The 15,254-nt window shown below is 43.3% G+C and overlaps 1 protein-coding gene across 1 annotated transcript; it reads left to right on the top strand.

Moving 5' to 3' along the window:
• The first annotated feature begins 1,483 nt into the window (after positions 1 to 1,483).
• Positions 1,484 to 14,296, top strand: CKB (creatine kinase B). Its single transcript, XM_078660241.1, has 8 exons — positions 1,484 to 1,618; positions 7,443 to 7,640; positions 8,826 to 8,980; positions 10,746 to 10,878; positions 11,003 to 11,174; positions 11,817 to 11,940; positions 13,160 to 13,349; positions 13,943 to 14,296. Exons 2-8 carry the CDS (start codon positions 7,448 to 7,450, stop codon positions 14,119 to 14,121), a joined length of 1,146 nt encoding a protein of 381 aa, XP_078516367.1. The 5' UTR covers positions 1,484 to 1,618; positions 7,443 to 7,447; the 3' UTR covers positions 14,122 to 14,296.
• Positions 14,297 to 15,254: the final 958 nt, after the last annotated feature.

Genomic DNA, 15,254 nt, shown 5'->3' with positions numbered 1-15,254 from the left:
ATGCTCAAAATGCACAATATACCTCAGAACGTTTAGACTTGAGACACTGAGTTTATATAATTCAAAGAATTACCACAATATGATCTGGTATGTGTTGCCTCGAATAAAAGGAAAATGTAACTATCACACAAATATATTGACTTAAAACACGTGGACAACTTTAACAATATGTAATATTCTTAAATGCTGTTGCAGAGCTCTCATGTTTCGCATGTCCATGATTAAATAGCTCATCCGTGGCATTTTGTTGCCTTGCATTCTGGGAACGGTAGTCCTATTAAACCTATTCTAAAACCAGGGCATCTACTCATGCATGGATCTGAGAAACTTGAGCGATCAGCAGTTGCTATAAAACACCCCCTGGTACTCCCTAGTAAAATCACAGGGACCTGGGAGATAAACAATAATGCGCTACTGGGCGAGGATTTTCGATAGCTGAAACACAGCAATCAGGACGCTTGCACCCATAGTCAACAGTGCACGTGCTTAACCAACATGGGGGCATATTTACAAGGATGGAGTTAAAATTATCACCGCTTTAGCGGCAGAAAACTGGCGTTAAAGCGGCGATTATGGGCTTGATAATAGGCTCTTGAGAATTCCAGAGAATTTCAATAGAAGCCCAAGTTTACACCAGAACATGGGCTTCTCTTGGAATTCTCAAGAGCCTATTATCAAGCCCATTATCGCCGCTTTAGCGGCAATTTCCTGATAATTTTAACTCCGTCCTTGTAAATATGCCCCGTAATTGGCTTATGTATACTTTGAAAGTCACATGTTATATGATTCAATATGAGAGTAACATAAGGGCCAAGCCTAAACGATTGTTACTTAGAAGCTAGGGTATTATCAAGAAACTACGTTACAATTATCGCCACTTTAGTTCTGGTGTGAACATGGGCTTCTATTGGAATTCTCAAGGGCATATTATCAAGCCCATTATCGCCACTTTAGCAGCAATTTCCTACCGCTAAAGCGGCGATAATTGTAACACCGTTCTTGATAGTATGCCCCTAGGTTACTAGGTCTACCTATTGTTTATCTAGTTAGGGTATTTGTGATAAAAAGTGCAGACATATATAGTAACAAGGTCAACGGGACGCTTTCATAAATAACAAGCGAACACGCTTTGAAATGACAATTTGGAAATAAGCATACCACTGTGCGAGGAAAGTTTCAAGCAAAAGAGGTGAATACGGCGCAATGAGTGTCAAGGCTGGAGCTGAAGCCATTGACAGACGGTTAACTCGGTTTGGGTAGTGTAGTAATTTAGAAGGCCTCGGACGAATCGCAACCGAAGAAACTTGTGAAGGTTGTTAGTGACAGATGAGAAGATAACGAGCCACGCACTACACATCACTCGCACCGCCCTGAAATGTCCGGCCCTTCACAAAATGGCAGCGCCTCGCTCATATTCCGTAGGAAGCCGAGCCTCCTTAGCCCGCTCAGCCAATCGAATGAATGGAGGCCGACTGGCAGCGAATGAGAGCGCAGCGCGAGCCCCCTATATAAACAAAGCGGCGGCTCAAGGCACTCACCACTTCAGGGAGGCGGCTGAGGTGGACGTTGGGCATCTTTGGTCATCTATTCGCACATCCACGACCCCCGTTAACATCTGGTAAGGTGCAACGCGGCTCTTAGTATTACACTCATCGACAGGTGAAAAGATGGGACACGGGAGGGAGGCGGTTCGTGGATATTTATATTGCTTTCAGTTTTGGATTCACTAAAACACTGTGTTATACTTAAAATGATCCTGCGTTTTGTCAAGACGTGCGGTCGGAAGAAATACCTCTCGACGAAACTTGCTAGGCACGGCTTTTTAATTTATTACGGAAATGCATTAAGCCTCTTTGGTGCGGCATCGTTAATATAACGCACCTAAACAAACAAACAAAAAACGGCCGCGTTTATTAAAAGGCAACACAGAATGACATAAGTAGATCTCGTGCTGTAGGGTACTCCTACATATAATCATAACTGGTACAAAACGGGATCCACAACACGGTACGGCATGATCTAGTTAAACACTTAGCATTATGAGATGGTAGTCCTCATGTTAAAGGCAGTGAGTGTTAAATGCAGCGCTTACATGCGGATGTGTAGGGATAGTATCGAGCTGTACTATTGATTTGAAGATGTAGGTAACGAACGTGTCCCCTGTTATGTGATATTCGGATATGTTACCCTTTTATAGCGGCATAATCCTATACCTTTAAAGGAGCTTGGGCACTTGAACATACCCATTATCGGTCGTTTTACAGAATGGCAACTTTCTATTGGTGTTTACTGGATTAAAAGTGCAGATTTATAATTGTTAATGTCTCCTGTGTAATCATTCTGAAAGTCTAGGTTTTAGTAAAGCTCATGGTGCACAGTTATGCTATTGCAAGATCAGTGTATGCGTGCAGCACACTGTTTCTCTTATGGCTACCTGAGTTTTTTTTCCCTTCCACCTCTTTGCTAAAAGATTCTCATACAGTCGTTTTAAGTTAAACTCGCTGAATGGTAAGCCACTATCTGTAACGCAATTAATACTTTTTCAAAACAGTGGCGTTTAGGAACACCGGAGACTGTGGCTTTCAATTAATCATAATGTGGCAATTAAAACTGCTATTGGCGATATGTTTATATACTGCAGGGAGTACGAATTTGCCTTAACATGACCAAAGGCACCTTTTGGGTGCGGGTGGGAGAAGTTATTTTGTTTTTGAAAAAGCACCGTAATGCCAAGGAAAACGTGTCAAAATACAGGATTGAATGATTATAAACCATCAATTGTTGAGACTTGAGTATTTTAAAGAAATATTCCTTCTAAGTACCGGTCATTCCGATGCTAATGGAAGATTCTTCAAGCGTGTGTGTGTGGGGTAATCTCCGCCTACACAACTGTTTTTGTGCGTCAGTCAAAGGCTACATCGCCTTGTTACATGTGATGTAACGCAAAATGACCCCCCCCCCCACACACACACTCCCAACTGAATATAGGGGGCCCAACTGAACTCCGCACACCTTTATCAGTTTAAAGGGCCCCCTTGACTTGCCGCAGAGGCCTGCGTTCCGCCCCGTCTTGTTACACCAGACTTTTCTCCTCGAAAGCGTCCGCGATGCCTCGGCAGTCTGCCATTAGCAGCTGCTACATATTAAAGGGAAGCCGCGTGCATTCCACAACGATTGCATAGAGGAGCGCAGGCGTTTTAAATGGACTGTGCAGAACTGTTCCAAAGCCTCCTTATGCAGAACAGCTCTGGGCTCTTTAGATGTGGAAGGGGGAAGCTGAGACCTCCTTCAGAACAAGAGAAGTACAGGCCGGAGATTCCGTGCTTGAGACCGCCATCCGCACCCTTGAGGGGGGGGACATCACTCTGAAGGTCATGGCTGCAAGCTGGTAGCATTCCTCTGAAACATGTAGCTTTATTTTAAAAATGGTATACGCATGTGATATTTGTCTTCTATTGTAAACCAATACATCTTACGGTCTAACATGAGCTAAAGCACCCCAGATAGATGCCCTTTGTTATCTGAGACACGGAATTAAGTAAATCGACGGTTCAGCAGGTTTGCCTTGCTCCACCCACCTGGGCCATATGTAGTTGGATCTTAACATACGTACATCCTCTACTGAGCTCATATTTTGTTTTAGACTATTGCACGCGTTTGGCGCTTTCAGTTGAGTGTTTTTATTTTTTGAGGGGGGGTGGGGCTAGTAGAGATGACTACTTATAATTGCGCAGCGTCCATTAAACCGTATTGATGGCTAACGATCTCCACACATATAGATGTACTCCGTTTTGAAGAATTGGCATGGAGTGGACTTTAACGCCACCCAGAGCTTTACCCGTTTAGCACATGATACGGAAAATCAAGAATCTGTATAAGTGCATGATGGGCAAGTATCCATCTGAATCATCACACGGTCTGTAATATTCAACCTATTTTCCCAGTGTGCGATACGGAGAAGAGAATTCATTTTGCTACTCCCTTCCTTCACCACAATTAGGAACGTATACATGCAGCTAATGAGAATAGATTTTATGAAAACCTTTAGCACTTTAATGCCAGGCCTGTTGTCTGTGTTCTATGTGGGTATGATTATTGCTGCCACAATACGAGTTTTTATATTACATGGGGTTCTGTTTTGCACCTTGTATCTAAATAACCGTAATCTGGCATTTTGGAATCCCAGCAGTGATAATCGTATGTAGTCTTGCTTCTGCCCTTCTAATTAGCAATGCAAATGCCTACACAAGACTGCAGGGTTCTTAACAAGCTGTTAGGTCCTATATAGAATTCATACTGGAATTCATGTCCAAATCTGCTATAGGACTTATTGTTCGGTAGAATATTGTGGGTGCATTCTACACTTCAATTCAACTGTTATTCCAGGGTCCTTTAGTTTGCGGGAAAAGGAGTGAAGTCCTGCATTTATCTCTCAACCTGTATTATCACTTTGGCCTTCTCATGGGACCTAGCTTAACTTTGCAAAACAGATTCATGGAATCCATTTTTCGACCCGCAGTTTTGATCATTACACATGAAAAATGGGTAATGTGGGATATAAGCTCATAACTCTTAGAGAAGTTTCCTGATTGGAATTCTGATTCCTACAAGCGGATTCTGTAGCTGAGAAGCATTACACTTGGTAGCACGATATCCCCGCACTTCTGCGCACTATGCAACCAACCTTAGTATTCATTTCAGTCACTGGAAGTCTTGACCCTAACCGTAGAACATCTGGTATTGCGTGACTAAAATCGCGAGTCCCTGTCCCTCGCTTGTGCTGTTGGTTCCAACGCTCCCTCATCCAGGGATCAGTCTGTCTGCAGAGCCTTCCAAGGCCTCAAGTGGATTTCAGGTCCACCTCGAAGGGCTGGCTGGAAGCCGGAGAGCCTGAAAGGTGTGTAAAGGAACTCTTGGTTCTTAGTACTAAAAGGTTTTAAGCTTCTTTTTATTGCAAATTTTACACGAGTTGTAATGACTATTCAACTAACATTAATTAGACTTCGCCAAAGGCAATGTAATACTCCACCTACTAGTCTTTAAGCATTAGAGGTCGCTCCCTGCAGTATGTGTGTTTTTTTTTTTTTTGTTTAACCCGCACATACGTGGGTTGGTGTAACCTCTCGGACCAGTCTTTGTCTACCAGTATCTTCGAGTAGGTTGACTTTGATATTTAATGATCCGGAATTGGGACTCTATATTCAGTGACCGGGAGGTGCCTTTACTTTAGTCACATCTGAAGTGACGGGATGCAGCGAGGGTCTCAGCCAGTCTTGAATCCAAGTTATATATATATATATATATATATATATATATATATATATATATTTTTTTCCCGTTCGAAACAGTGCCCTTATTTGGACAATGACAGACTTTGCTACAAAACGTCTTTCGGATCCTTTAGTTGCGTGAATTACTATTAAACGTGTGTTCTGCGCGATTTTGCGTGTCATATTTTTTTCCTTTTCCTAGTGATTCTACAGCCACCTCCCTGAATAGCTCGATTCTGACTCTAAGGCAGTGGACTGTTCGAGTTGGGCAGAAGGTGTACATCCGACGGCGCTGCTGGCGACTCCAGTGCCGTGTAATCCTAATCCTTCCAGTGCTGCCAGGCCGGCCTGCGTGGCTATAAGAGGTCAGGGGCAGGCACCGGCACCTCGGGGCAACCACTGCCTTCTGATCTGATGCGCTTATCCTAGCACTTCTATGGCGGAACACATCCTTATGGAGAGTCACTGTTAGAACAGCTTATCAGACGCAGCTCCGGGGTGACCCTGCGACTGGTAGGCCGCGGTTTGCCCTACAACCATAGAACAGACACGGGCTGGGGCACCCCAATGCTGGCTGCCGGGAATGCACCAAATGTACGCTTTCTCGTCGCAGGCTTTACAGATCTCTTGCGGATGATTTCAGTTTAGTGCCTGAATTTAAAGAAGTCGGCAGAGGTCTGTTCCAAATCTAGATTGTATAGTCTTTTACTAAAGAGAACTCGTAACGCAGTACTTTTGTAATGTTGTAAAGACAGAGGGAAGCAAGGCACGAATACATGCCGCCGACCTCCAGGGGGCGCAGTAGCTGTCTGCAGCAGTGTACCTGTCCTGGGCCCCTCAACGCACTCAGACTGTTTCCCAACACACCGACAACTGAAAACGCAGGTGGCAGGGGCTTTTTGGGGACCCCGGGCAAGCAGTATGGTGTGCCTCCCTGCTTGGAACTGTTGCGACTTTATAATTTTTTTTAAATTATATAACCATTTTTTTGGGCCAATTGATAGCGCCAGGCCAACAATAGTGTTCACTTTCAGAATCCGAATCACTCAAACGGTACTTGGACATGCCCTGAAAATCCTTAATGTTGCGTTCGCCTCCGTACGGACACTTGCAGGGGGCAAGCGCAGCAAATCGGGGACACAACACGGTGTTATACCGCAGGTTTACGGAAGCGGTCACCCCGCCATTATTTACCCCTCTGAATGTCGGGAACCCTTTCTGCAAAAAACTTCATCTCAGTTGCTTGAAACTTGGGTGCATCGGATTGACGCATGCTTTCATGGAGGGAGAGCATCTGTACTTTCACGCCACGGATTTCGTGACCATGCTTCACTCGCTGTATTTGTACGGAATGTTTAAGGTTTGCATGTCGACAGTTTGGAACAGCTCTATGTTGTAATACATAAAACAGGACATCGGTTTAATATGTAATCCATTTACGGCAGCATTTCACAATTTGAGCCTTCATGTTTTAAAATGCATTCCCGCTAAGGCTTCATAGCCTATGTATTGCACTAGTAGTCGTGTGTTTAGTTCACCTTTTCGTGCACTACAAGAAGAATCAACCCCTGTGGTTTACACCATGTCAAACTACCAAAGTTACTGTTTTTAGCGTGCGGCTTTAGGCCGCTTTCGTGCTCGCAAATGACATTGCATCAGTACTACATGCAATCAATGGCCTTATCTTTTGGTGTGGCGCTTGGCATGCTTTAGTCCCATGCGTGGAACAACGTCGCCGCTCTGTGGCTATTCTATGTACTGCAAGTAAGCCAGGCACATTTGCTTCATCAATACATGTATTCCTTTGATGGCATCACCGTAGATCATATAGGCATTAGGAAAATAACTGGGTTAGTGTTCTGTATGAATCTGTCAGTCTGGTTTGTAACTCTTGTTTTGCTTCCGTTGCCCACGTTAAGCACATTTTAGTATCCTTTAATGCTGCACTTGGTAACATTCCTTTTTAATGCATGCTAATATCTCAAAGATACATGGCTTAACTACGTTAAGTCTGCATAAGCTAGCATTTGTTGCATCAGTAATTATCTTAACGGCTATGTTAATTTTATGATTGAACACTTGCCAAGACATCAGAACTGACAATGTGGATGTCTTTCATTTACTAGCATAGCTGTACCTATAATGGATTTTTGTCATCATTGTAATTTCTAGAAACCATGCCTTTCGGCAACACCCACAACAAACAGAAAATGAAGTATCCTGTAGAAGAGGAATTCCCAGACCTGAGTGCCCACAACAATCACATGGCAAAGGTTCTCACTTTGGAGATGTACAACAAGTTAAGGGACAAGGAAACACCAAGTGGATTTACTATCGACGATGTCATTCAAACTGGGGTTGACAATCCAGGTAAAACCCCAATCATTAATACTGCTTTGGAAGTTGCTTAAAACCGCTTGGGTTGGTTAATGGATGTCTTTTTTGAATTCATCAAACCTCGCTTAGGTTTGTAGAATCTACTGTCCAGTCAATTCAACTATGTGTATGTACGTGTGTATACACACACGTATGGCAACTTGGAATATGTGTTTGCATTGTTATTCAAGAGGGATTCTTCATTGGAAAAGGCGAGTTGAGGCTTTGTTATCCGTGTGGATTTGGGTTTCTTCCCCTTAAGATGTTCTCTAGCTCTCTAACATTACTTTGGAAATACTAGTTGGCTCTCCTTGTCAGGAGTAAATAGCTTTCTATAAGAAACCACATTAGGTTATGGCCACTGCAAACAGCCTAAAAATTGACTCTCTACAAGGTCTGAAGCCCTGATGTCATAAACCAGAGCCTCTCCTACTGAACCATCACATCATTGGTGCACGTATACACTGGCAGCCTACAGTACTTCCTTTTAGTGGAAGGGAAATGGTATAAGGAAAGCCATGTAAAACTGTTTCTGCATGAAGGCAGTTTTAAACAAATTACCTTTGCAAACTAGCTTTGAGTGGCTTTAATAGCTGAAGCAGTAACCCAAAATAGGCTGCATGGTGGACACACTGGATGGAGCATATGTACAGGTATGTTGTAGATTGAATGTCATTTACATGTGTTTCATCACTCATCTGAACAGATCTATAGAATATTCAAACCACAGCTGTTTACACTGTGGTCAATAGTAAGCCGTCAAACTGTTATCACTCGGGATGGCCAAATGCAGTTAAACTGGCTGCACAGTGATTTCTGCTGCCTGTTTCTGAAGTCGGTAGCTAGAAAGCCCGCAGATAGTTAATGTGCACTGTTCTCAGTGGTCTAGGTTCAGGAGGTGAATCTTTCACCAGTGCGACTATCAACGTTATAAATACAAATAAAATGGTTGACAGGACAGTCCTATGAATTTTAAACCGACTTCAACTGGGCCAGAGTTTTTTGTAACTTTTTTTTTATTTGGAAAATGTTGAATTGCTTACAATGTATGTGCTGTCTGACCTGTATTGAGACTGTTCTTATAAACTACCTGTTATATGGTAATTTCAATGTGTTCAAATTAATTCCCCTGTGAAAAGAGAAATGGTATCCACAAGGTTCTGTTTTATCCTTCTCCAGGTCACCCCTTCATTATGACTGTGGGATGTGTTTTGGGTGATGAAGAAAGTTGTGAAGTGTTCAAGGATCTCCTTGACCCAGTCATTCGTGACAGGCATGGTGGATACAAGCCAACTGACAAGCACAAGACTGACTTGAAGTTCGAGAACCTGAAGGTGAAACACCGTCTTGCCAGTGTCCTTTCAGTGCGAACTAAATGTCCAGTTAAAACACCTTAGAATAACATTTGTGAGCACTGGCTTCCTTTAAGCGTGTGCCCTAACACTTTGTATACTCCATTGGAGTAAGTTGGTACTGCCTTTATACCCTTTTATGACCTGCACCTTTGTATTTATAGATAAAATGTGTCAATGGTGAATTTTTTTCTTGCAATGTTGGGGGTCATGCAGTACAAGGGTTTATTTTCCTCGCAGTCGCCCCCCCACCCGTCTACTCCTTTCAAGCCTACTTAATGGCCTTGCCCTCCATTCCACTGTGGGTGCCTTACAGCACTTTATCCTTAAAATCAAGGCTGTGGACTCCTAGCAATAGGTGTGGTTGTAGAGTTGCTAGCCCTCAAGGCTATAGTGAGGGTGGCTGCTTTCGGCTGATACCCATTAGCGACACAGCTTCTTACTTAGGCCCTCGGACTGTCCATGTGTCTGAATCCTTCAGATTTTTCTTTCTCGTGGATGTGATCTGCTTATGCTCGTTAGCTCTTCAGGTCCTGTGGGTTGCTGGGATCCACATCTGCTTGGCCCATAGACTAATGTGAAACGAGAGACCAGAGCTGGTTTGGCTGCCTGTGAAGCACTGATCACAGATTGAGAGATGGCATACTGTCCTAAACTAGGTCTTTCATTTCTCACCCTGTGCATGTGGCAATCAGCTAGTGTGATCGCCCAGATAATGAACTCCAGATATGGAGGCTTGACTAGTGGCCTAACCCTCAACTAGAGATTGCGTTAATTCTGAGTCTCTACGTGGATACATGAGCCAGGTTGCAATTTTTAACGCAGTTTAAAACTTACCTCGGTTAATAATGCCCACTAACATTGGTACCATGGAGTTCACGGAGTTCTAAGTCCTTTCATACTCCAGTGCTATTCCGAGCAAGGTCTCCCTGAACTACCCCTCATCCCAGATCTGTAGTGGCCCCTGGGAGTCTGACCACCCTCCCTCCCTCCCCCACCCCCTCTCAAGAACTTGTCACTGAAGTCTGACTGGTAACTGGCATAATGCATTAACCAACGAGCCACCCAGAAAAGTTCCCACCGCATTACACTCAGATCCAAGCTTTAACAAATTTACTCTTTGCTAACATTCGCTGCTTTGCCTATTATGAGCTTTTCATGATGTGCTGGACAGCTGCTTTACAACTTAGACTGCACCGGAAATATGCATGTGCAGTTAGTAGACTGCAGCCGGTCTGATTTGTCTTGGATGTTGAGGAATGTATAGTGCTTTCCTTTGATGTACAAACAGGAGTCCAAAGATGCCGAATTTGACTAGTCAGTTTTGGTGATGTAGCATAGTGAGTTTCGACTATTGCAGTGGTTTAACTTTCCCCTTCTGTGGACCTTCAATTTATTACTGGAATCCAGTGAACTATAGTCTCTGGAACCCATGGCTTAAACTACTTCTATTTTGGACTGCAAAACAATGCACGCATACAAACAAAGCCAGTATTTACCAACAATGTTTAGTGTAATTCACAATCTAATATAGAAACATTTCGGTGTTGCTTATTTGTGCCTCACCCCACAGAGGGCCACAGATGAAAGGCTATTTGGTAGTTGACAATAAATACTACACTAGTATCTGTCAATCTAAATTAGACCCAAGCATGGGAAAGGCACCTGGTCATATATACCTTTTCAGTCACAGAAAGCAAGTTGTTCGTAGTTAACTTTAACCCATGATCTATATTTTCACTTTAAGGGTGGAGATGACATGGACCCCAACTATGTCCTCAGCTCCCGTGTTCGTACCGGTAGAAGCATCCGTGGGTTTTGCCTGCCGCCTCACTGCAGTCGAGGAGAGAGAAGAGCAGTCGAGAAGCTTTCGATAGAAGGTATGACTTGTACACTTCTGGCATAAACACGAAATGTTACTTGGTATAGTTCTGGTGTCTCCGCACCTTCTTTACTGCTTTTTTCAATGAAGTAAAGTGTTAAGAGTGTATCCATGTCTTTTAGCCTTGGCGAGTCTCGAGGGTGACTTGGCAGGAAAGTACTATGCCCTGAAGAACATGACCGACGAAGAGCAGCAGCAGCTCATTGATGATCACTTCCTGTTTGACAAGCCGGTCTCTCCTCTGCTGCTTGCTTCTGGAATGGCACGAGACTGGCCAGACGGCAGGGGCATTTGGTACGTTTTCAAGCTGTGTCGCTTTGTGTGAACCCTTGGTCTGGGAAGTCTTTTGTGAAAATCTCAATTTACCCTCCAACATTGCTTGAAAAATTTCTTACTTCATTCATTTCAAACCTAATATTTGACATACTTGACCATACCCTGATACCTCAAGCGTGTTAGTCCACTTAATGCTTCAATACCTTCATATAAAAGGGTTTACAATTGCACTTGCAGTAACTTTCAGTTCCTGTATACATACAATAGCTTAATTAACAAATCATGGTTTGGTGAAATTGTGCAATATTTGAAAAACTGGATGTTAAGAGTCATATGGTTGCTTATGTGAAACTGTTGGGAAATTTCCTCATATGCAGACTTACTCTTAACGAAACACCTGCTTCAGGTATGGAGTGCATGGCATTTTCTTAAAGCAGTCCCCTATACGTAAAGCAGGTGAAAAGCAGAAATATAATTCACACGACTTTCACGATTGTAAGGAAAATCGTCCAGGCCTATTTAGTGCAACCTGAAGTTAGACGTTAGTCTACCTGTTTGGGACCCAGAACGTTCTACAGACTCCTGGCTACCTTGCCCCAGGCCATGTTGCACCGCGTGTACATGTACAACCACATAACACTACTTGTATATCTTTTTTAGGCACAACGTCAACAAAACTTTCCTTGTCTGGATCAATGAAGAGGATCACCTGAGGGTAATTTCCATGCAGAAAGGTGGCAATATGAAGGAAGTCTTCCAGCGCTTCTGCACTGGGCTGACCCTGGTAAGTATGTATTTTGCCTTATGGGTGCTGCAAGCCTCTGGGGTTTTTAACATGCATGCTGCTAGACTAATACATATGTATGCTTTTTGGTTTTACATTGCCAGCATTAAGATGTAATCTCTGTCCTGAAAGAAGCCATCTATAGCCAAGCGGCCTCAAGAAATTTCCCTTGCTTTAGAACATTACTGTAGAGTAGTTCAGTACAAATCGATACGGCTGGTTATTTAAAGAATCGGCATTGGATAAATGCTTGGAAAACTAGGCAGATGGAACACTTTCTACACTGTATGAACTCTGCGGTAATATTTGCTTGGAGCCCCAGCTGAGGATGGAATGATAGCTGAGCTTGCTAGTGTGGAGCTTATTTAGCAAGGCTGGGAAATGGACATGCATGTCAGTATTTAAGTGGCCTTTTGACTCGTATGGTGGCTAAGCAGGAGTGACTTAATCACTGAAGTACATGTAGAACGTACATTTGTTATCTAGCATGTAGACCCAACTGTGGGAAAGAACAGGTCCTACATGGGGCCGGACTTTTTTGGTGGGCTGCCAAGCCAGGGGCTGATTTCACTGCGGTGGGGGGCTGACTTAGTTGATGGGGACATGCATGTGCTTTTCAATTAAGCAAGCAAAACAAATGGTTTTAAAGCCTACTTTAAAACCATTTGTTTTTCTATTGTTTACTTAAGGCCCAGTGGCCAGTCCGGCCCTGGCCTACAGTACAATTCATACCCTGAAGGGTCAGGGGCTTAGCTTCAGCATTTTGGACATGGAATCTGCTGATTATACACACTGGCAACAAGTGATTAGTTTATTGCAGTGTCCGTAGGTCTGTATGTCTGCAGTCGAAGTAAATCTTATTTGGAGTGACGGATGCTACTCTAAGACAATCCTACTACAAACGTAAATAAACCAAGTCCCACTTTTTGGCTTGGTGCCAATACTGAAATGGGGGAAACATAGTGACCACCTAAACATTGCTGTTGCCACCACAGGACTGTCTGTTGGTGTAGATAAAGCAACCGCTGATTAATGACCATCATTGGATTTGAGAATTAAACTCCATTCGCTCCACTTTTACTCTATGGTCATGCTGATAATACTGATCTGAAAGTTAAATCCAATCTCACAGCCAAAGCGCACTATTTGGGGGCAGGGGTTGTTAATGCTTATGCTTTGACCATCACCTAAACTCATGTCCTTGCTGTTATCTTTTCAGATTGAGAAGCTGGTCAAGGACAAAGGGTACCAGTTTATGTGGAATGAACATCTTGGGTATATCCTCACTTGCCCATCCAACCTTGGCACAGGCCTCCGCGCTGGTGTTCACGTGAAGCTGCCAAATCTAGGAAAACATGAGAAGTTCGGAGAAGTCCTGAAAAGGCTACGGCTCCAGAAGCGAGGAACAGGTAAGCATTATTTATTTTGGATGGCATTCACTCGTGACTTGGAGCTATTGGGAGTGGAGGGCTGTGGCCTTACTTGACCATGGTTACCATGTGATGCTGGGCTAGTGTCAGCCATCGAGTTTAGTGCAGTGTTGTGAAGCATAAGGTAAAAGACTCCACTCTGAAACATGCCTATCCGTTTGTCACACTTAACGAGTCTTCTCCCCTCATCATTGGTTCTTAAAGTTGTTAGTTTGTGTGGACTGATGAAATATCCAATAAAGGTGTCTCCCTTTAATAACCTCGGATACGTTGGCTACATTAACGTATAACTGGACACGATTAATCCACCTGGGCACGCTCCGTGGTGGTCTAGATGTGTTAACTGATAACAGTACTATTAAACATGAATTCTGTATCTGTTGCCTCTAAGGAAAAGTGATACTTCATTTGTGGTCCAAGAAGTACATCTTGGTTTGGTCTTTTGGAAGAATATCTTGATTGAGACTGATTGCTCTACCTGTGAACATGAGTATCCATTTGCAGGACTGTCCAGTAAAATAGAGGTAAATGCGGACCACCGACTTAACTGCTTTTGTGTTCCTTCCTTTCAGGTGGGGTAGACACTGCTGCTGTTGGAGGTGTATTTGATGTTTCCAATGCTGATCGCCTCGGCTTTTCAGAAGTAGAATTGGTACAGATGGTGGTGGATGGTGTAAAGCTGCTGATTGAAATGGAAAAGAACTTGGAGAAAGGCCAGTCCATCGACTGCCTCATACCCGCTCAGAAATGAGAAATATCCATTCCATGCTTCTATTTATTAAATTGCAAACACTCCAAAAAGACCTTGATCAAAATGCCCACCTTATGTAACACCGTAGGAAAAGTCTTCCATCCGTCTGTGCTTAGAGATTTATTTTTTTGACTGCTGAAATGTCACTAAAAAAATAAAGTATTGTTTTGCCTGATTTGTTGTGGTCCATTAATCTAGGCCAAATGTACACATGCCTGCATAATTTTATGTATTGCAGCTGGCCTAAGTATCTATGTATCAGATTTTCTTTTTTTGGTCTCTCTGCCAGGAGGTCTTGGGCCACATTAACATTTCTTGAACTAAACTAGTTGGTCTTTGTTGGAACCAAACTTTGTCAGGTCACCTAGGGTAGCCTGGCCTAGGGTAAGACACAATCATTAGAGGCACATGTGTAAAGGTTGCAAACCACCCAGCAATAAATTAACGCAATTTCACTCAAAGGACGCTACACCAATGTTGGACAAATACGAGCTTGTGTATAAAAATACTATTTGCTCTTATCTTTTAGAAATCACAGTTTAGTACATTAGTTTGTCTTGAAAATAATAATAATACTTTTAAAGCTGCTAAATCATATCACCCAGCATCAACAGTAGAGTACATTACATTATACTCCAAACTTTACTGACTGACTTCTCTGAAGTGCTTATACATTTACCCCCCCCCCCCCCCCCCCCCCTCTGTACCTTTAACCACAAAGAGGGTGCACACCCAGTGAGAAGTGTAGGAAATACACAAGTTCTATATTTTCACCAGTAACTTCTATGAGGATCTTATAATTTTCCTTAGACCAAAGGTACTCTCAACACCACATTGGCAGTTGCTTTTACTCCCAGGTTCTGATTAAGTGGCTTCTTTTCCCTGGACTGGCAATTGTTTAGGTTTGCGCCATCAAGCTACTCCCCACCTCATGGAACACAGTGGAAGGAAAAACGAACAGTGAGCCAGGGCACTTTTCATATGCACTAGAACTAATTTTCCCCAGAAGGGGAAGACCTTTTCTTGAACCCCACTCCTCTAACTCACAAGGTGATTAATCCCTGGGAGGGAGTGCTCAGTTTTCCCCTTCACCCACTCACTCCTTACTGTCTTGTGGGGGCTGTATTGCCCGA

Source organism: Lissotriton helveticus, chromosome 9, assembly GCF_964261635.1.
Source record: "Lissotriton helveticus chromosome 9, aLisHel1.1, whole genome shotgun sequence".
Classification (NCBI taxonomy): Eukaryota; Metazoa; Chordata; class Amphibia; order Caudata; family Salamandridae; genus Lissotriton; species Lissotriton helveticus.
The sequence above is the reverse complement of the archived record's forward strand: the minus strand, read 5'-3'. Positions and strand labels throughout refer to the sequence as shown.